The 17,982-nt window shown below is 36.3% G+C and overlaps 2 protein-coding genes across 6 annotated transcripts in view; one reads left to right on the top strand and one right to left on the bottom strand.

Annotated features, from left to right (window-relative positions):
• The first annotated feature begins 3,567 nt into the window (after positions 1–3,567).
• On the top strand, positions 3,568–9,299 carry LOC132544799 (heat shock 70 kDa protein 12A-like). Its single transcript, XM_060208445.1, has 4 exons — positions 3,568–3,990; positions 7,534–7,755; positions 7,878–8,052; positions 8,248–9,299. Exons 1-4 carry the CDS (start codon positions 3,568–3,570, stop codon positions 9,297–9,299), a joined length of 1,872 nt encoding a protein of 623 aa, XP_060064428.1.
• A 3,503-nt stretch (positions 9,300–12,802) lies between these two features.
• LOC132544703 (thymosin beta-like) overlaps positions 12,803–17,982 on the bottom strand; it is a 51,522-nt gene continuing 46,342 nt past the window's right edge. For all 5 annotated transcript variants that reach the window (XM_060208343.1, XM_060208339.1, XM_060208340.1 and 2 more), the window contains 3 exons: positions 16,479–16,592; positions 16,108–16,221; positions 12,803–15,816 (listed from right to left, as the gene is read on the bottom strand). In XM_060208343.1, the coding sequence (XP_060064326.1) occupies positions 15,788–15,816; positions 16,108–16,221; positions 16,479–16,592 (257 nt within the window). In that variant the 3' untranslated portion in view covers positions 12,803–15,787. The remainder of the gene's footprint in view (positions 15,817–16,107; positions 16,222–16,478; positions 16,593–17,982) is intronic.

Genomic DNA, 17,982 nt, shown 5'->3' on the forward strand with positions numbered 1-17,982 from the left:
TACAACACCCCAGTACCGATTACAACATCCCAGTACCTTACAACATCCCAGTACCGATTACAACACCCCAGTAATGGTTACAACATCCCAGTACTGGTTACAACCTCCCAGTACTGATTACAACATCCCAGTACTGATTACAACATCCCAGTACTGGTTGCAACCTCCCAGTACTGATTACAACATCCCAGTACTGGTTACAACCTCCCAGTACTGATTACAACATCCCAGTACTGGTTACAACACCTCGGTACTGATTACAACATCCCAGTACCGATTACAACATCCTAGTACTGGTTGCAACCTCCCAGTACTGATTACAACATCCCAGTACTGGTTACAACCTCCCAGTACTGATTACAACATCCCAGTACTGGTTACAACACCTCGGTACTGATTACAACATCCCAGTACCGATTACAACATCCTAGTACTGGTTACAACATCCTAGTACTGGTTACAACACCCCAATACTGGTTACAACACCCCAGTACCGATTACAACATCCCAGTACCTTACAACATCCCAGTACCGATTACAACACCCCAGTAATGGTTACAACACCCCAGTACTGGTTACAACATCCCATTACTGGTTACAAAATCCCAGTACTGGTTACAACACCTCGGTACTGATTACAACATCCAAGTACCGATTACAACACCCCAGTACTGGTTACAACATCCCAGTACTGGTTACAACACCCCAGTACTGATTACAACATCCCAGTACTGATAACAACATCCCAGTACTGGTTACAGCATCCCAGTACTGGTTACAGCATCCCAGTACTGATTACAACATCCCAGTACTGATAACAACATCCCAGTACTGGTTACAGCATCCCAGTACTGGTTACAACCTCCCATTACTGGTTTCAACCCCCCAGTACCGATTACAACATCCCAGTACTGATTACAACACCCCAGTACTGATTACAACATCCCAGTACTGGTTACAACACCCCAGTACGGATTACAACACCCCAGTACTGATTACAACATCCCAGTACTGGATACAACATCCCAGTATTAATTACTCCACCTCAGTACTAATTACTCCATCCCAGCACTAATTACTCCATCCCAGTACTAATTACTCCATCCCAGTACTATTAACTCAATCCCAGTACTAATTACTCCATCCCATTACTAATTACTCAATCCCAGCACTAATTACTCCATCCCAGTACTATTAACCCAATTCCAGTACTAATTACTCCATCCCATTACTATTAACCTCATCCCAGTACTACCTAATCCATCCCAGTACTAACTACTCCATCCCAGAACTAATTACTCCATCCCAGTACTAATTGCTCCACCCCACTACTACCTAATCAATCCCAGTACTAATTGCTCCATCCCAGTACTACCTAATCCATCCCAGTACTAATTGCTCCATCCCAGTACTACCTAATCCATCCCAGTACTAATTGCTCCATCCCAGTACTACCTAATCCATCCCAGTACTAATTGCTCCATCCCAGTACTACCTAATCCATCCCAGTACTAATTGCTCCATCCCAGTACTACCTAATCCATCCCAGTACTAATTGCTCCATCCCACTACTACCTTATCCATCCCAGCACTAATTACTCTATCCCAGTCCTAATTATTCCTTCCCAGTTTCCTCAATCCTGCCATCTCATCGATGCAACATTTCTGGTGTTATATTTTCAATCTTTAAGCTGGTTTATTTTTTTTTAAAATATGTTCCCTAAAATGGCGCACATGTTTAGCTATATTCTAGAGAATACAACAGGGTAGTTCTTTTTCCATACCCAATAATGATTGCGGCTTCACCATTTTCAGCAATAAGAGGATTATGTCAGCCGATGGTTCAGAACTCATTCCGGGAATTTCAGGTATGGTAAGGTCAACAGGTCACGAGATGTATTTAATGAATTTAAGTTATCAGTCATGCATAATTTAATTAAACGGTCATTTCAAATTAATTAATGTATATTTTGATTAGGTTTCGAAATAAGATCTTTACTTGCTATTGTTGTCAGATTTCATCTCGCGTCATCGCATTATTTCTTATCATTCTGTTATGATCGATGACGTAAAACACTAACTGACTAAACAGCCTGGCGACTCACAGGGATGGGCGCATGTTCAGGTACTTTTCTTCACGATTAATAACAAATATTGATTTCTGAACAGACACACAAAATACTAAAAACATTGCCAATTGTGCTAAATGACAGAATGATCATAGTAGGATCTTTTTTATCACTAAGCGGATAAATTAACCAACATACTGATCTCCACAAGTAGAAGAGTATTAGACAGATGAGGTCGGACCAGACGTCAATCAATACAGCCTACAGCAGAGAATATGTGTAGACGATGACAAATCACAGGGATGGTGACGTGCAAAATAAATTGTTATAGGATAAAATATATGTGGCGCAGTTTGGGAGTCATAGGTTCAACCTAGGCAAGTTAACAGCTCACAAAAGGAAATGTCACAGGAACGATGAAAATAAAAGTTGAGGATATGAATTTTACAAATGAAAACACAATTAATTGTACATGTAGCATTTAAATACACAAGTATGCTATCACAGGGAGAAAAAGAACGGTAAAACTGAAGAAATTCTGTTAGAGAATCGGAAAAGATGGAATTAAGCTCTAACCTTGCTCTTGAAATCATACGCATCTTTATCAAACTATAGAGAAGGCTGGATGATGGGGTATGGACGGGGTTTGTGCAAGCTCTTAGGGAATCACTTTACACAAAACTAAGGTACAAACCTAAATAAAACACCAAAATCAGCCTCTCAAATGTTAATGGTCACCAAAACAATGTTACGGACCTAAGGGTCGGACGTTCATTGAGTACACTCCTTGTTATAATAAACGAATTCGTCCTCATCGACATACCTACCCTATCCAACCCTGTCCCTCTGCCCATCCCACATTCTAACACTCACAACATAAAATATGTTTACAAGTCCGAAATCAAACACAGACAAACGCCAGCATCTCAAAAGCAATGTTATGTATAGTGATCCTTATCACAACAACCACAATACATCTCCATCTCCTGCGAAGGCGAGATGGCGACATGTTTAATCTGTGACCTTACCTCCAAAACACGTGTGTCGTCTGTCGTTCGTATTGAGTTTGGCGCTGATTTCAAGCACCGTTATATCGTGGAATAGGGGCGTTGACGTCCCAGATATGACAATGCTGACAAATCTTCGGTTCTAGATATCTGAAGACCATGCCATAATGGCACCACATGCATATGATTACAGGAAGTTCAGCACTACAAGTATTTCAACCAACAGCTGATCCTCAGACCAAATTCTCCATAATCGTTTCCACCAGGTCGGCGTCGCCTTGTCGCTGGGATCGAGGAGGAAGGTGACTGTGTATCGGGGAAGAACTATCAACCGGTATCGATCTTGGCATAATTAATGTGGCAACTACACACGGATTGGAAACGGAAACGAGGGAAAAATCGATGAAACTGGAAAGTAGGCACACGTCCAGTACATCAGTGCGGAGTACCTCGTCTGCTTCCAACGGAAACAAAGACAAGCAGTGCTCAACATGGCTGACAGTGCCAAGGACGCACAAAATGGCGACTCAGGCAAGGCCTTGGAACAGGAGCAAGAGCAGGACCAAGCCCCGGGGCAGGAAGGTGCAACTAATACTCCAGAAAACGAACAGGAAGTAGTTGAACCCGAGGAGGACCCCTACAAAATTGTGGCTGCCATAGACTTTGGAACGACTTTTAGTGGCTATGCTTATACATTTGTGTCCAATCGTGACGTCATATATACCAACAAGAATTGGGGACAAACACAAGGTTTTCTGCTTCATAAGACTCCTACCTCTCTACTTCTAAGACCTGACGGTCAGTTCGAGGCGTTCGGGTTTGAGGCTGTGTCGAAATACAATGACTTATCAGAGGAAGAAGCTGCCGAATATTATTACTTCGACAGGTTCAAGATGAACCTTTACGACAACAAGGTACCGTCATATTAATGTCGCATATTCTTTTAAGATATGTCTTCTAAACTTTGTCATTCAAGCAATGCGGTTGATACTTGCAAATGCAACGTATTTGCAAAATATCTGTTGAATGTATGTAATGTTGATACGTTATGCAAGTGAATTTTTGTAGATTTACATGGAAAAATTTGTAGATTTTTAATGAGAATGCATGTTCGTACTGGAAAGTGTCAACAGTCTGGAGTGGCCGTTTTACAAAATTGAGTTACACTACTATGGTAACAGCTTCGTTTACAGTATAAACCCCAATATTGCTTGATTTAAACTCTAGGTAAAATGTCAAAAAGTCATAACTCGCATAAATAATGAAAATATCAGACAAATACATAACGGTCGTCCACGTGTTGTCAAATACGTTCCGAGCATGCCGCTGTCATAGAAATGAAGCATCGTACCACAGCACGACATCACACAATTATACCTCAGGCTCATACATGACCTTAACAATTACAAATGCTGTTGTCAACATGCTGAACATTTTTAAAACGATATTATATCATTATATTAAGATTCATTCCACGATCTCTGGTAGCAAATCGATATGAGGCGATGTGCTCATTTTTAGGAAATCTCGCACGGTGGTTGTCACTATAATATCCCCATTGTGATCTACCTGTTTGGATTAACAACGAAATTTTTGCCATTTGAAATCTGATGATTTTATTCAAGTTGTCTTATACCAGATCAAACTGTTTTATCATAATATCCTATGATATCACTACTTGTGTTGACGCCAGGAGTGTTGGGTGATTCGTGTCATGCTCTTGGGGAGTATTGGTAGACACAATATGATCAATAAACAAACACGTTCAGCGATGACAGAATAAAAATATACAGAAATAGATATGATTTTGCTAGCCTTTTGATACCACATATCTAGGGATATATTCAGATATCTTTAGGAGCAAACCGTTTTCTATCGAATACAACAATTGTAGTTTAACTTCCCGATGGCATCAATAAAGACCATGGCTCTTTTAAACAATGATACTGAAAAGACAAGGTCATCAACTGTCGTGGTGATTACAACCGTTGCCATGGCATCGGTATCGCGTTTCTATAATTGATCAACGGAGGCGCGTGGAATGATATCGATTTCACTTTGCAATCTATTATAAATGTCTATGCATTCCGGTTAATTCTGAAATACGCACACGCGTGTACGTGAGAATCGATCGTAAACACTGAAATCGATCCTTCTGTTAGTCATTGACGGGGAAAGTTAAATACGATGAATCATGTTAGTGAGTAAAAATTCATAATGTACGTGTGGTCTTACACGTGAATGATAAACAGATGTTAGAAATTAAGATTGTAATCAAAACTAGAAGAAACTCAACATCTACACCTAATTATCCTCATCATTGTGTGAAAGCTCCAAATTCCGTCTGTCCGTTACTATCTTTATGTTTGATAAATTCCGTCTGTCCGTTACTATCTTTATGTTTGATAAATTCCGTCTGTCCGTTACTATCTTTATGTTTGATAAATTCCGTCTGTCCGTTACTATCTTTTTTATGTATATATATCTCCGTCTCATAGTTTAATATCAGCTTTAAGGTCCATAATCTGACAGTAGGTGCTTTAGACTCGTCAAATCGAAGCCTAGTTGTGAATTTTATTCCTGGGATACACGTAATGACGTTGGATTTTGTTAAGACACGATATTTTATGAACAATTGAACACCATTTCTTTGATGGTGTAATGTAAACATTTAGCCATTTTGAATAGAGTTTTTCCAAATCTTTCCGAAATGACATTTAACAACATGCAGTATTTTGTTTTATATCATTGTGTGAATACATTATCTAATACAAATTTGTTCTTTTTTAACCTGCTGGCTACGTTTTAATTCATTCCAATAATGGCACGGTTCAGAATATGCACATGTACACGACACTGTTCTACATTTATCTGATATATAGAAATTACAAGATTTATTCTGTCACGGGACTGCTGTATCTCCCAGTCTTGATTTTGACTTTTCTTTCGATAACTTTAAATTTTCCTTATTTGCCTCCGAGGCTTCAAATTTTAGTCCCTTAGCATCGTTGACGAAACAGCTGTATGGTGTATCATCACTGACGACTCCTAGAAGGACGAAACAGTTGTATTGTGTATTATCACTGACGAGTCCTAGAAGGAGGAAACAGCTGTATGGTGTACCATCACTGACGACTCCTAGAAGGACGAAACAGTTGTATTGTGTAGTGTAATGCATTGTTTAGCTCTACTGTATCTAACTCTAAATTATTAAAGGGTGCTATTGGCTTCTGTACAATTTCCGACAGTTTAAGTCACGATTCTTAAGTTGACAATGCTTTTTATTGTTAAGATCGTAATATCCAGCACCAACGTCCGTCTACTGCTAAATGTTACTTCATTCCTTAGAGATGGTATCTGCATATTCCAACAACAGAGAATGTTTCATTGTCTGTGGCTTTGAAGCACATCACGTCGATTACAGCGACCGTGGAAATTCATGGGTTCTTAATATCCCATTGATTTTGTTCCATACCTGATCCACTTAAGACCATCTTTCTCGGTTAATTGGAAAGTTCCTTGGTTAGTTCAGTTCAAACTCCGGAAGAGTTTGTGGGTCCAAGTTTTCGGAAAATCTCGTGATTTATTGGTAGTGCGGCGGTGGAGAGTTTAGTCGCAGGTTAACCGGGAATTCTCATGAGTTATTGGTAGTCTGGCGTTAGAGAATTTGGCTCTTAAGTGTTCGTTTGGGAATTAACTTTATTCGCGTCTGTGGGAACATTCCCGGAACCCATGGTTCATGAATCATTCAGGAACGGACCTTTCTAACTAAAGAGTAGTGTTGCTGTTTAAAACATGATGTTCACGGAGTGAAAATTTTCTCAAATTAACACTGATTGAATTAGCGTTATACATTGAAAATCCTTGTACCATGTTTAATGAAACTTGCTGAAACGGAACATTAACTTAAGGAATTGCAATAAAACAGGTAAATAACCCAGATAATAACATCTCCTTTTACATAGTACAACACAACAAATGGTCTTTGTCTCTGAAACAGATCTCCAAATCAACGAATACAAACCTTCGTAAATTTGGAAAATTTAACATCGCATATAAATATCTTACATGATGATGACACAATTGGCTTTCTCCTGCTGAAGAAAGACCATTTAGCTGGCAGTGATTCTGTGATCGTATTACCAAGTACATAAATCATGACGAAAGCATGCAGCATATGCACAAGATGTACAAAATCTTTCTGAAGCACTAAGATTTTTATTCTGGATACCAAATATTTGTAATATTTGTCGTTAACTGTAAACTCACCAACTAAAACAAAAATACTTTTCTGTGTTATTAAGAGATTACTAATCATATCTAAACATTAAACATCAGACAAAAAATGTTTTAAAAAACAAATAATCCTACTTTCATTTAACATAAAGCAAAATGTTTTGAAGAACGTATAAATTATCTTTGGATGTCAAAATCAAACACATTCATTTTTTTGACAGGAGCTGAAGACGGACATTACCTTACAGGACACTTCCGGAAAGGAGCAGCTCGCCGTTGATGTTTTTGCCAAATCTCTGGGCTTCATGAAATCTCACTTCCTACGTCATTTGAGCGTGTCCCTGGGGTACGAACCCGACCCACAGTCCGTCCGCTGGGTTATCACAGTACCTGCCATCTGGGACGAAAACGCAAAGCAGTTTATGAGGGAGGCAGCACACAAGGTATCTTTCTCTTCATTTGTATTGGTTCTTTCACAAGAAAACTTGAGAATTTGAGATCATATCAACCTCAAAATAATGGGTGTTATTTGTGATCCATTTATGCATCTAATTTATTCTAATAGGGCGGTCTCATTGACACAACATATAGTAACCAACTAGTCATCGCACTGGAGCCGGAAGCAGCATCACTCAATTGTAGATCACTTCCGGTTAGCACCTTCGTCCAGACAGAAAATGAACAAGTGTCAAAGCTGACGTTTGAACCAGGGACTAAATACCTCGTCATTGACGCAGGAGGTATGTTTTGAGTACAAAATATGGAGTAAAATGCATTTTCAAACCACTTTTCTTTTTCTATTTATTTTACCAACAAATTAGTGGAATTAATGTCATACGTTAATCTGGAAATCCACTTTTCCGAAATTTATTTGTTAATTTTGTTCACAAAATTAGCCCAGCATCCACTTTTATACTCTTCTGTTCTCTTCACAGGTGGTACTATAGATATTGTAGCCCACAAGGTCCGTAAAGACGGTCGTATTCGGGAGCTCTTCCGCGCCACAGGTGGTGCCTGGGGTGGGACAGTCATAGACCGTCAGTTTATTTCAATGCTCGACAAGATTTTTGGCGTTGAATTTATTGCCGCCTTCCAGCACGAGTTTCCAAAGGATTATGTCGAGCTATTACAGGACTTCGAGATAAAGAAACGTGGCGAATGTGAAAGTGTGCGCGTGTCGCTGCCCTACAACTTTTGTAACTTCCGGCATGAAGGAAGGTCTGTACAGGAGTGTATCAAGTCGTATGCCGCGTCGGAGGGCGGACGGGTCAAATTCTCATCGGGAAAACTTGTATTGTCCTCAGAGGTGGTCACAGACTTGTTCTGTGACGCACTCAAACAGATAAACGATCACGTGAGTCATCTTCTTCAAAGGCCAAAGTTAAAGGACTTAAAATACATGTTCCTCGTTGGTGGGTTCGCCGAGTCAGTTCGCCTTCAGAACTCTATTCGATCAGAATTTGGGAAACAGGTGACAGTCCTGATACCGGAGGAAGCTAGCTTGTCTGTCGTCAAGGGGGCCGTGGCATTTGGTTGCGATCCTAGTGCCATCTGCCAACGAATTTGTCGGTACTCATATGGAGTGGGATCGTACCTTCCTTTCGAGGAGGGTGAACACAGAGACGATCTGAAAGTCGACTCGGACGGAATGGTGCTATGCAAACACATATTTCAGACTTGGGCCGAAACTGGAGAGGTCATAGGTCATAACGAAATTTGGCGGGAAACATATACGCCAATCATTACAAATCAAAAAGGCATTATTTTCGAGTTTTTTAAGTCGTCCAAACGCCGACTTAAATACACAGATGAAGACGGAGTGGAGAAATGTGGCTGTCTAGTAGTGGAAATGCCCGATCTGACAGGGGACAAGGAGCGTGCTGTTGACCTCGAGGTCATATTCGGGGGCACAGAAATCAAGGTCGTCGGGTACGACCACACCAGCCAAACTCGGCGGGAAACATACATTGATTTCCTGTCCACGTAGTGCTTAATATGGCACGTGTAAATGGTCAAAATTCGTGAAAATGCCCTAACTACAGGTTGTGACTGAATCCGAAAATGGAGCACTGGGAATCAGCCATCTTTTCTGCACTCTGTCAATATACATGTACTTTTAACGGACGTGTTTCCACGTGCTCCAGGTCGACTATCATTGTAACACCTTTACAGTGCCATTTCCCGTAGCCCAAATACTAAGCCCCATTAGTGTGATCAAGATGTCATCAGACCTGTATATTTGTACATTTGTCAGCATGGTGCCAAAATTGCTCAAATGGCATCTAACACATAGCCCTTTGCCTTTTATCTTCCAATGTTTTGTAGTGCCTTCGCTTGCATGTACCTAAATATAATATGGAAGCAGGTACTTCACATAACTGCAAAACAAAATGGCTATCGTGATATATATAGTATTAAATTCGATTAATAAATCAACTAAACCTGAAGTATTTAGTCTTGTGTCTTGTATTCACCAGCCTCTATACGACACTTCTGTAGAAGCTACTACAGTATAATGTTTGTGTATCTTGTATTCAGTCTTGTATCTTGTATTTAATCTTGTGTCTTGTATCTAGTCTTGTATCTTGTATTTAGTCTTGTCTTGTATTTAGTTGTGTCCTGTATTCAGTCTTGTATCTTGTTTTCAATCTTGTATTCAGTCTTGTCTTGTATTTAGTCCTGTATTGTATTTAGTCTTGTATCTTGTATTCAGTCTTGTGTCTTGTTTTCAATCTTGTATTCAGTCTTGTCTTGTATTTAGTCTTGTATCTTGTATTTAGTCTTGTATCTTGTTTTCAATCTTGTATTCAGTCTTGTGTCTTGTATTCAGTCTTGTGTTTTGTATTCAGTCTTATGTTTTGTATTCAGTCTTGTGTCTTGTATTCAGTCTTGTATCTTGTATTTAGTCTTGTATCTTGTTTTCAATCTTGTATTCAGTCTTGTCTTGTATTTAGTCCTGTCTTGTATTTAGTCTTGTATCTTGTATTTAGTCTTGTCTTGTATTCAGTCTTGTGTCTTGTATTTAGTCTTGTGTCTTGTATTCAGTCTTGTGTTTTGTATTCAGTCTTGTATCTTGTATTTAGTCTTGTCTTGTATCTTGTATTTAGTCTTGTCTTGTATTCAGTCTTGTGTCTTGTATTCAGTCTTGTGTTTTGTATTCAGTCTTGTATCTTGTATTCAGTCTTGTATCTTGTATTTAGTCTTGCCTTGTATCTTGTATTTAGTCTTGTATCTTGTATTCAGTCTTGTGTCTTGTATTCAGTCTTGTGTTTTGTATTCAGTCTTGTATCTTGTATTCAGTCTTGTATCTTGTATTTAGTCTTGCCTTGTATCTTGTATTTAGTCTTGTATCTTGTTTTCAATCTTGTATTCAGTCTTGTCTTGTATTTAGTCCTGTCTTGTATTTAGTCGTCTTGTATTTAGTCTTGTGTCTTGTATTCAGTCTTGTATTTTGTATTCAGTCTTGTATCTTGTATTTAGTCTTGTCTTGTATCTTGTATTTAGTCTTGTATCTTGTATTCAGTCTTGTGTCTTGTATTCAGTCTTGTGTTTTGTATTCAGTCTTGTATCTTGTATTTAGTCTTGCCTTTTATCTTGTATTTAGTCTTGTATCTTGTTTTCAATCTTGTATTCAGTCTTGTCTTGTATTTAGTCCTGTCTTGTATTTAGTCTTGTCTTGTATTTAGTCTTGTGTCTTGTATTCAGTCTTGTGTTTTGTATTCAGTCTTGTATCTTGTATTTAGTCTTGTATCTTGTATTCAGTCTTGTGTCTTGTATTCAGTCTTGTGTTTTGTATTCAGTCTTGTATCTTGTATTCAGTCTTGTATCTTGTATTTAGTCTTGTATCTTGTATTTAGTCTTGTATCTTGTATTCAGTCTTGTGTTTTGTATTCAGTCTTGTATCTTGTATTCAGTCTTGTGTCTTGTATCTTGTATTTAGTCTTGTCTTGTATCTTGTATTTAGTCTTGTCTTGTATCATGTATTTAGTCTTGTATCTTGTTTTCAATCTGGTATTCAGTCTTGTCTTGTATTTAGTCCTGTCTTGTATCTTGTATTTAGTCATTTGTCTTGTATTTTATTTAGTCTTGTATCTTGTTTTCAATCTTGTCTTGTATTCAGTCCTGTCTTGCATTTAGGATTGTATCTTGTATTTAGTCTTGTGTTTTGTATTCAGTCTTGTATCTTGTATTTAGTCTTGTCTTGTATTTAGTCTTGTATCTTGTATTCAGTCTTGTGTTGTATCTTGTATTTAGTCTTGTATTCAGTCTTGTGTCTTGTATCTTGTATTTAGTCTTGTATTCAGTATTCATTCTTGTGCCTTGTATTTAGTCTTGTCTTGTATTTAGGATTGTATCTTGTATTTAGTCTTGTCTTGTATTTAGGATTGTATCTTGTATTCAGTCTTGTGTATTGTATTTAGTCTTGTATCTTGTATTCATTCTTGTGTCTTGTATTTAGTCTTGTATTCAGTATTCATTCTTGTGTCTTGTATTTAGTCTTGTATTCAGTATTCATTCTTGTGTCTTGTATTTAGTCTTGTATCTGGTATTTAGTCTTGTGTATTGTATTTAGTCTTGTATCTTGTATTCATTCTTGTGTCTTGTATTTAGTCTTGTATTCAGTATTCATTCTTGTGTCTTGTATTTAGTCTTGTATTCAGTATTCATTCTTGTGCCTTGTATTTAGTCTTGTCTTGTATTCAGTATTCATTCTTGTGTCTTGTATTTAGTCTTGTATTCAGTATTCATTCTTGTGCCTTGTATTTAGTCTTGTATCTGGTATTTAGTCTTGTGTATTGTATTTAGTCTTGTATCTTGTATTTAGTCCCGTATCCATCAGTCTCTTTATGACACTTCTATAGAAGTTACTACTTTATAATGTATTAATCTTGTTTTTACTTTCTGTCTGTTATTACGATGACCTGTAGGCCTTTCAGAGTTGGAGTAGCCAAATAAAATGTATTATTGGGCCGCTGGGGTCTTATCCAAATGGGAACTCTTCTGCTGCTGAGAACACAGATAAAATCAAAATTGATGTATTATCCCAGTCATCAGTATTTTTGAAGGATTTTCAAGGCAAGTAGAGAACACCCAGTTCTAAAATTGTGACAAGTCCCAATACTAAGTGATAGAGTAGTAAATCACAATTTGTGTGTCCCAGAGGTAAAGCACCAGGACTCAAATATCGCAGTCCCAAGGGTCAAAGTCAGTGAACTGATCCATTAGATGGTCCCCATCTTAATTTCTTATTCCTTGTATTAATTTTGATTTTGACAAATTCCCCCTGATCTTTGATATCCTAAGGTTCCTTATATTTCTCTGTCCTAATGATAGACAGAACATTCTAATTAAAAATTAACTTTTTTTTTTAATTCTCTGTGGAAGACATATATAACACTATGGACAGACAACATAATTGATATGTCTATTGCAGTACGTATTAACAAATATGAAATATTGTCTCTCCAGAAAATACAAAATCTCAAGATATTCTTTCAGAACTTTTTTATTGAAAATGTTGGCAATGATGCCTTATGAGAGTAGAAAGACTACATGCAGATGTAATATATACTGTACATATGGGCTGGCTAGAGAGCAGGTCCATGTCATAACACATGTGTACCATGTAACAATATGTGGACACTCAAAAAAATACATCCTTTTTTGGTTTAGAGAGTACATTGATACTCAAAAATATAGCAAATTTTCTCAAAAAAATATATCCTTTTTTGGTTTAGAGAGTACATTGATACTCAAAAATAGAGCAAATTTTCTCAAAAAAATATATCCTTTTTTGGTTTAGAGAGTACATTGATACTCAAAAATATAGCAATTTACTTTTCAAAAAAGTACCCCTTAACAAGGACTGTTTCATAAAAATATTAACAGAAATCGGAGGACTTCACCAGAATGAGATTTCAAAGTTTTCATATTTTGATCTCTTAGAAGAAAGCATTTATTCAAGGCACTTAAAAAGAAAATTCAACAAGACTGTCCATTAAAATGAGGTTTGATGACTGTTTTCTCAAAATATAACTCTATATGAAATGACTGAATAATAATTAAGAATCAAGCAAGGTGTCGGTGAAGACTTTCTTGACTGGAATGATTCATTAAATCTTTTACAACTTCCTATTGACAGATGGGAAAAACTAAATTACAGATAAGTCAATTTTCAATTCATTCTAAAATATTTAAACTTTTGATATGTAGAACAAATCTGTGATCTGCAATATGGTGAAATTAATTAACCATTTAAATGGAATTTATTCAAAATAAACACAATGAAAATTAATTTGTTTTTGGCAAAAATTGCGCACAGCTCAACACAACACTGGCCTGACTCAGCAAAATATATTTATAATACAATTATAGCCCAATTAAAGTTGAGACAAAAGCAAATGTAATCATGTGCTGATGAACTTAGCAAGAAAACACCCACGAAACAAGACCAAATGTATTAACTCTGAAACAGCGAAGGATTAAATATGAAAGTTATGACCATATACACTATATTACTCATGTTTCTGGACACAACAACTTAAACCATCATCACATAGAAGCTTGATGAAATAAACCTGAAACCTTGATAGGATCAATACTAAGTAAGATTTTCTGAGGACAAACCGCTTTTTTCTATAAAGTAGAAACTTCCTGTAAATGGTGTTTCACAGTTTTTCATTCACTATTCATTAAGAAACATTTAACATAGGAAAATATCACAATAAACTTCGAATCGACAAGTTACAATACCTTTCGTAAAATGGGAAAGCTTTTGGTGAAAAAAAATCATTATATACACGATTTACAAAAAACAAATGTAAGAGAAAAAGGACAATTTCTAAACTGAAATCTTTATCAATGAAATGCCTTCTCACAAAACGTGGAACAGATGACTAGCACTAATAACATTTGTCGATGTAAACGATCGTCTGCGATGTTTTTTATCTATTCTACTAAAATGCCCAGTTATTATAATGTCAATATCACTTTTCTTTCTGCCTTTCAAGTATTAGTGTAGTACATTAGTTTCAAAAATAAACCTAAACCAGAGTACCAATATTCTTTGCTCTTTTTAACACAATCAGATAGTTTGATATATAATTTGTGAAGAAATGTTATTTTATTCTCCATCGAACAAAAATTATGATAATTCCCTAAAAGTTGTTTGTTTTCACTGCTTTAAATCAATACTCCTGAACTAAAGGACCGATACTCTTAAACCAAAGTTCTACACTCCAACCCAGGTAATAGTAATCTCAAACATAGCATACTCTCTAACCAAAGAAATGATTACATTTAATTATCAATGAAAATTCTAGTACAAGAACTCTCCAAGACGGACTGGGTTGTTGACCTTGGTAATGTTTTTCTCCACTAGGCTGCACTTTGAAATGAATGTATCATATATTCTAGTGCACAGACAAATAGCGAAGAGCTGCACAACCATCATGACAGCCAATCCAGTCCATATCAAAGAAAAAAGTTTGGAGCTCTCCAAACACAAGCACAATTACGATCACCAACAGAAGGCAATCAGGAATGCTATCAATCCCTCAAAGTTGTTTTCTAAACTGTTATGTTGATAAAGATCAAACTGGAAAAGTTTGTGAACAAAACATTGAAACGCTTGAGCAACTGTGAACAGGTCCTAACAGTGTTAAAATATGATTATCTATAGAATTGTTAAACAGTATTGCATATGATTATTGCTTTATTGGACTACATGGTATGCACCTATTTACACGACATCAGCCTCCAGGCATTCCTGGTTGTCTAAACTGGACACAGGACTGTTACCATGGACACAGGACTGTTACCATGGATTACATTCTTATGTTGATGTTTACTTGAAAATACATAGAATATCATTCTGTATTGTTTCATCCATGTACTGCATAGTACAAAATTGATAATAACAAACCGTAAAACAGGATGACATATTTACATTTTGACTGAAAGACTTTGTGAAATAAGACAGGTCTAATATTCACTCAGAAATTTAAACAAAAGAACAAAGTTAAATCCATGCTATATTCACCAGGATTTTTCTTCTTCAATACTCGCAAATCCATATCTCACCATGGGAAAGGGAGATAATCTAACACTCAGCCAGTCTCATTTTTGTAACAATATTCTTCACAAATATATAATGCTGTGGACAAAAAAAAGCACATCATATCAATATCTAAGAGGCAATCTTTTAAGTGTTGTAAATTTTCCTTCCTAGCAACTTCTACTTTTAACCTATTTTTGCATCCATTTTTTTTATGTTTCTTGGCACAAAGTTGTGGTCCTTCTTTGTAGTGTTTCTTTCTCCTGTTTTCAAGCAGATCAACCAAAGCATGCCTGGAAACTGACATCAGATTGTCACTCGACCAATCACAAAGTTTCTTCTATGGTAAATTGTTCCCACAGCAACTGTGATTGTATCAGAGTGCTAAAGGTTTTCATCAGAAGTAATAGCAACTTATATTACTTTGCATTCTTCTCTGCTTGGATATCTGAAAGAAAAAAACAAGAAAAACCTTTTAAAGACAAATCAACTTAGGACAAAAATCAACAGCAGGATTTCTGGTTTAATTTTACATAATTAGAATTCTATTTGAGTAATGAATTTGACCTCTGATGTGACCTTCATGTATTACCACAAATAATAAAACAAATAATAAACACAATAAATGTGAAATAAATAAACAATGAATATGAAAAGAATTTTAAATGAATTGCACAAAGCAGCTGTCTCCCTTCCATCACTAAATATGGCTAATTATGAAGATATTTTGTGTACATACCATCTTGAGAAGGTAGTCTATTCTTTTCAGTGGTGTCTGTGCGTTTCATACTATCCTTCTTGAAACTTTTGATACAGTTTTGATGTTCCAATTCTTTTTTCTCTGCTTCAATTGCTGGAAAAAACAAATTTGAGTTTCATTTGCAAAACATATTCCTATGACAAATCACTCCATGAAAGTGTTCATACAGTGTTATCTCCCTTGTATTGAAAATCTTTTCAAAGCACAAATGTCTTTTAGTATGCCTCTTACGAAAGGCTGAAGTGGATAGTCATTTTCTTGATGGAATATCCATATTATTTAAACACTGCCCAGTACCTTAACTTTAATTGGACAAAGTAACTGTGTTAAAATACACTTGATGTAATTACCTGCAGGGTCAGGAAGAGGGTTCTTCTCATTTACTTCTGTTTTTGCAAGCTTGGCTTTGTCAAAATCTGTCAAGGACTTTCTAAATTCTGCCTCTTGTTTCTCAAGACTGATGGCTGTAACAAAAGAGATCTCTTATAATCTTCAACCAATACAGGTAACGCCAGACACTATATATCACATAGTGGACACACTAGACTTCAGCAGGTTACTATGTACAAATGTAAGATAGTGTGATTCATCGAAAGTAAAATTTCATCAGATTTCAAAATAACTAATTATTACTGACACTTTCTATAAAAGTAGTTAATCTATAACACAAACACTGAAAACTACTGAAACAGTGGAGGGATAGACATCGTGACAATTAGACAGCTCACTTCATACTTCCATTCTTTTGCCAAATAGTGAACTCATAAAGACTCATCAGATGCTTTAAAAAGCTAGCAAAGCTGCCGTTTTAAATCACCATTTTTGTAACAGATAAACAGGATAACTTTGTAACACTAATCTGATGAATCTCAATCTCATTATAACTGGTATTGTTGGGTTTTTTGTTGGCCTTTTTCCTTTTCAAACTGCAGTTGAATTTTTCCTTAACTGGTAAATAAATTCAAGAAAATTGAAACTGTCATTTCAAAATGGTGAAAGTTGTTCTAGGAGAAGAAATATTCATTTACCCTCAATAAGTACAAGACACTAATTTGTGATTAATTTATGATACAATGAATTTGCCATAAAGTTAACTGTTTGGTGATTGAACCATCGAAGTTTTACTTCTGAGCTGGTCAAGATGCACTTTGGGAATTGATAGAAGAGGTGACATTAATGTACTTAATTTTATAAGTAACCGTGGACTAAAATAAACTTTGACAAAAAACAATGAAATGATTTTCAAATGAGAGTATCTTGATAAGAAATTCATGAGAGAGATGAAATGGACACTGTCTAATGGTGCTGAAATGTGATATCTGTCCTGGGTCAATATCAATAAGATATTCCCTAAACACAGAAATCAATATCTAGAGTTACTCGGTGACAAACTCAAATTTATTCACGAGAGGGGACTATCTAAATTATCTGATAAACAGATGAGACACATGTCAAGCCAAAAAAACTATTTTCTAACCCAATGGGGCAGGACATCAATCAAATCAACCCATCACTGTGAAATTCTGTCTCATTAACCCTGTCAAACAGGAGGCAGAAAAGGCCTGTGTATTCAAGGCAATATAGTAAGTAAATTTGAATATTGATATACATAAATATGATTTATATGAAGAGGAGATTATGTATAAAGCTACATTTCATGCCTAATCAATTAATCATACATTATAATATCTAATTTTCATTATAATCTGTGATACAAACTACGTGACTGATTTTCATTATAGTCTGTGATACAAACTAGGTGACTGATTTTCATTCTGTGATACAAACTTGGTGACTGATTTTCATTCTGTGATACAAACTAGGTGACTGATTTTCATTCTGCGATACAAACTA

Source organism: Ylistrum balloti, unplaced genomic scaffold (genome assembly GCF_031769215.1).
Source record: "Ylistrum balloti isolate Yb309-2 unplaced genomic scaffold, AGI_CSIRO_Ybal_v1 Utg369808, whole genome shotgun sequence".
NCBI classification, from domain to species: domain Eukaryota; kingdom Metazoa; phylum Mollusca; class Bivalvia; order Pectinida; family Pectinidae; genus Ylistrum; species Ylistrum balloti.

Excerpts from the sequence above, each read along its gene's own strand:
- LOC132544799 (XM_060208445.1), top strand. The coding sequence starts at position 3,568 with ATGGCTGACAGTGCCAAGGACGCACAAAATGGCGACTCAGGCAAGGCC. Across the intron at positions 7,756-7,877 it reads TGAGGGAGGCAGCACACAAG|GGCGGTCTCATTGACACAAC; the intron begins GTATCTTTCTCT and ends TTATTCTAATAG. Across the intron at positions 8,053-8,247 it reads CCTCGTCATTGACGCAGGAG|GTGGTACTATAGATATTGTA; the intron begins GTATGTTTTGAG and ends TTCTCTTCACAG.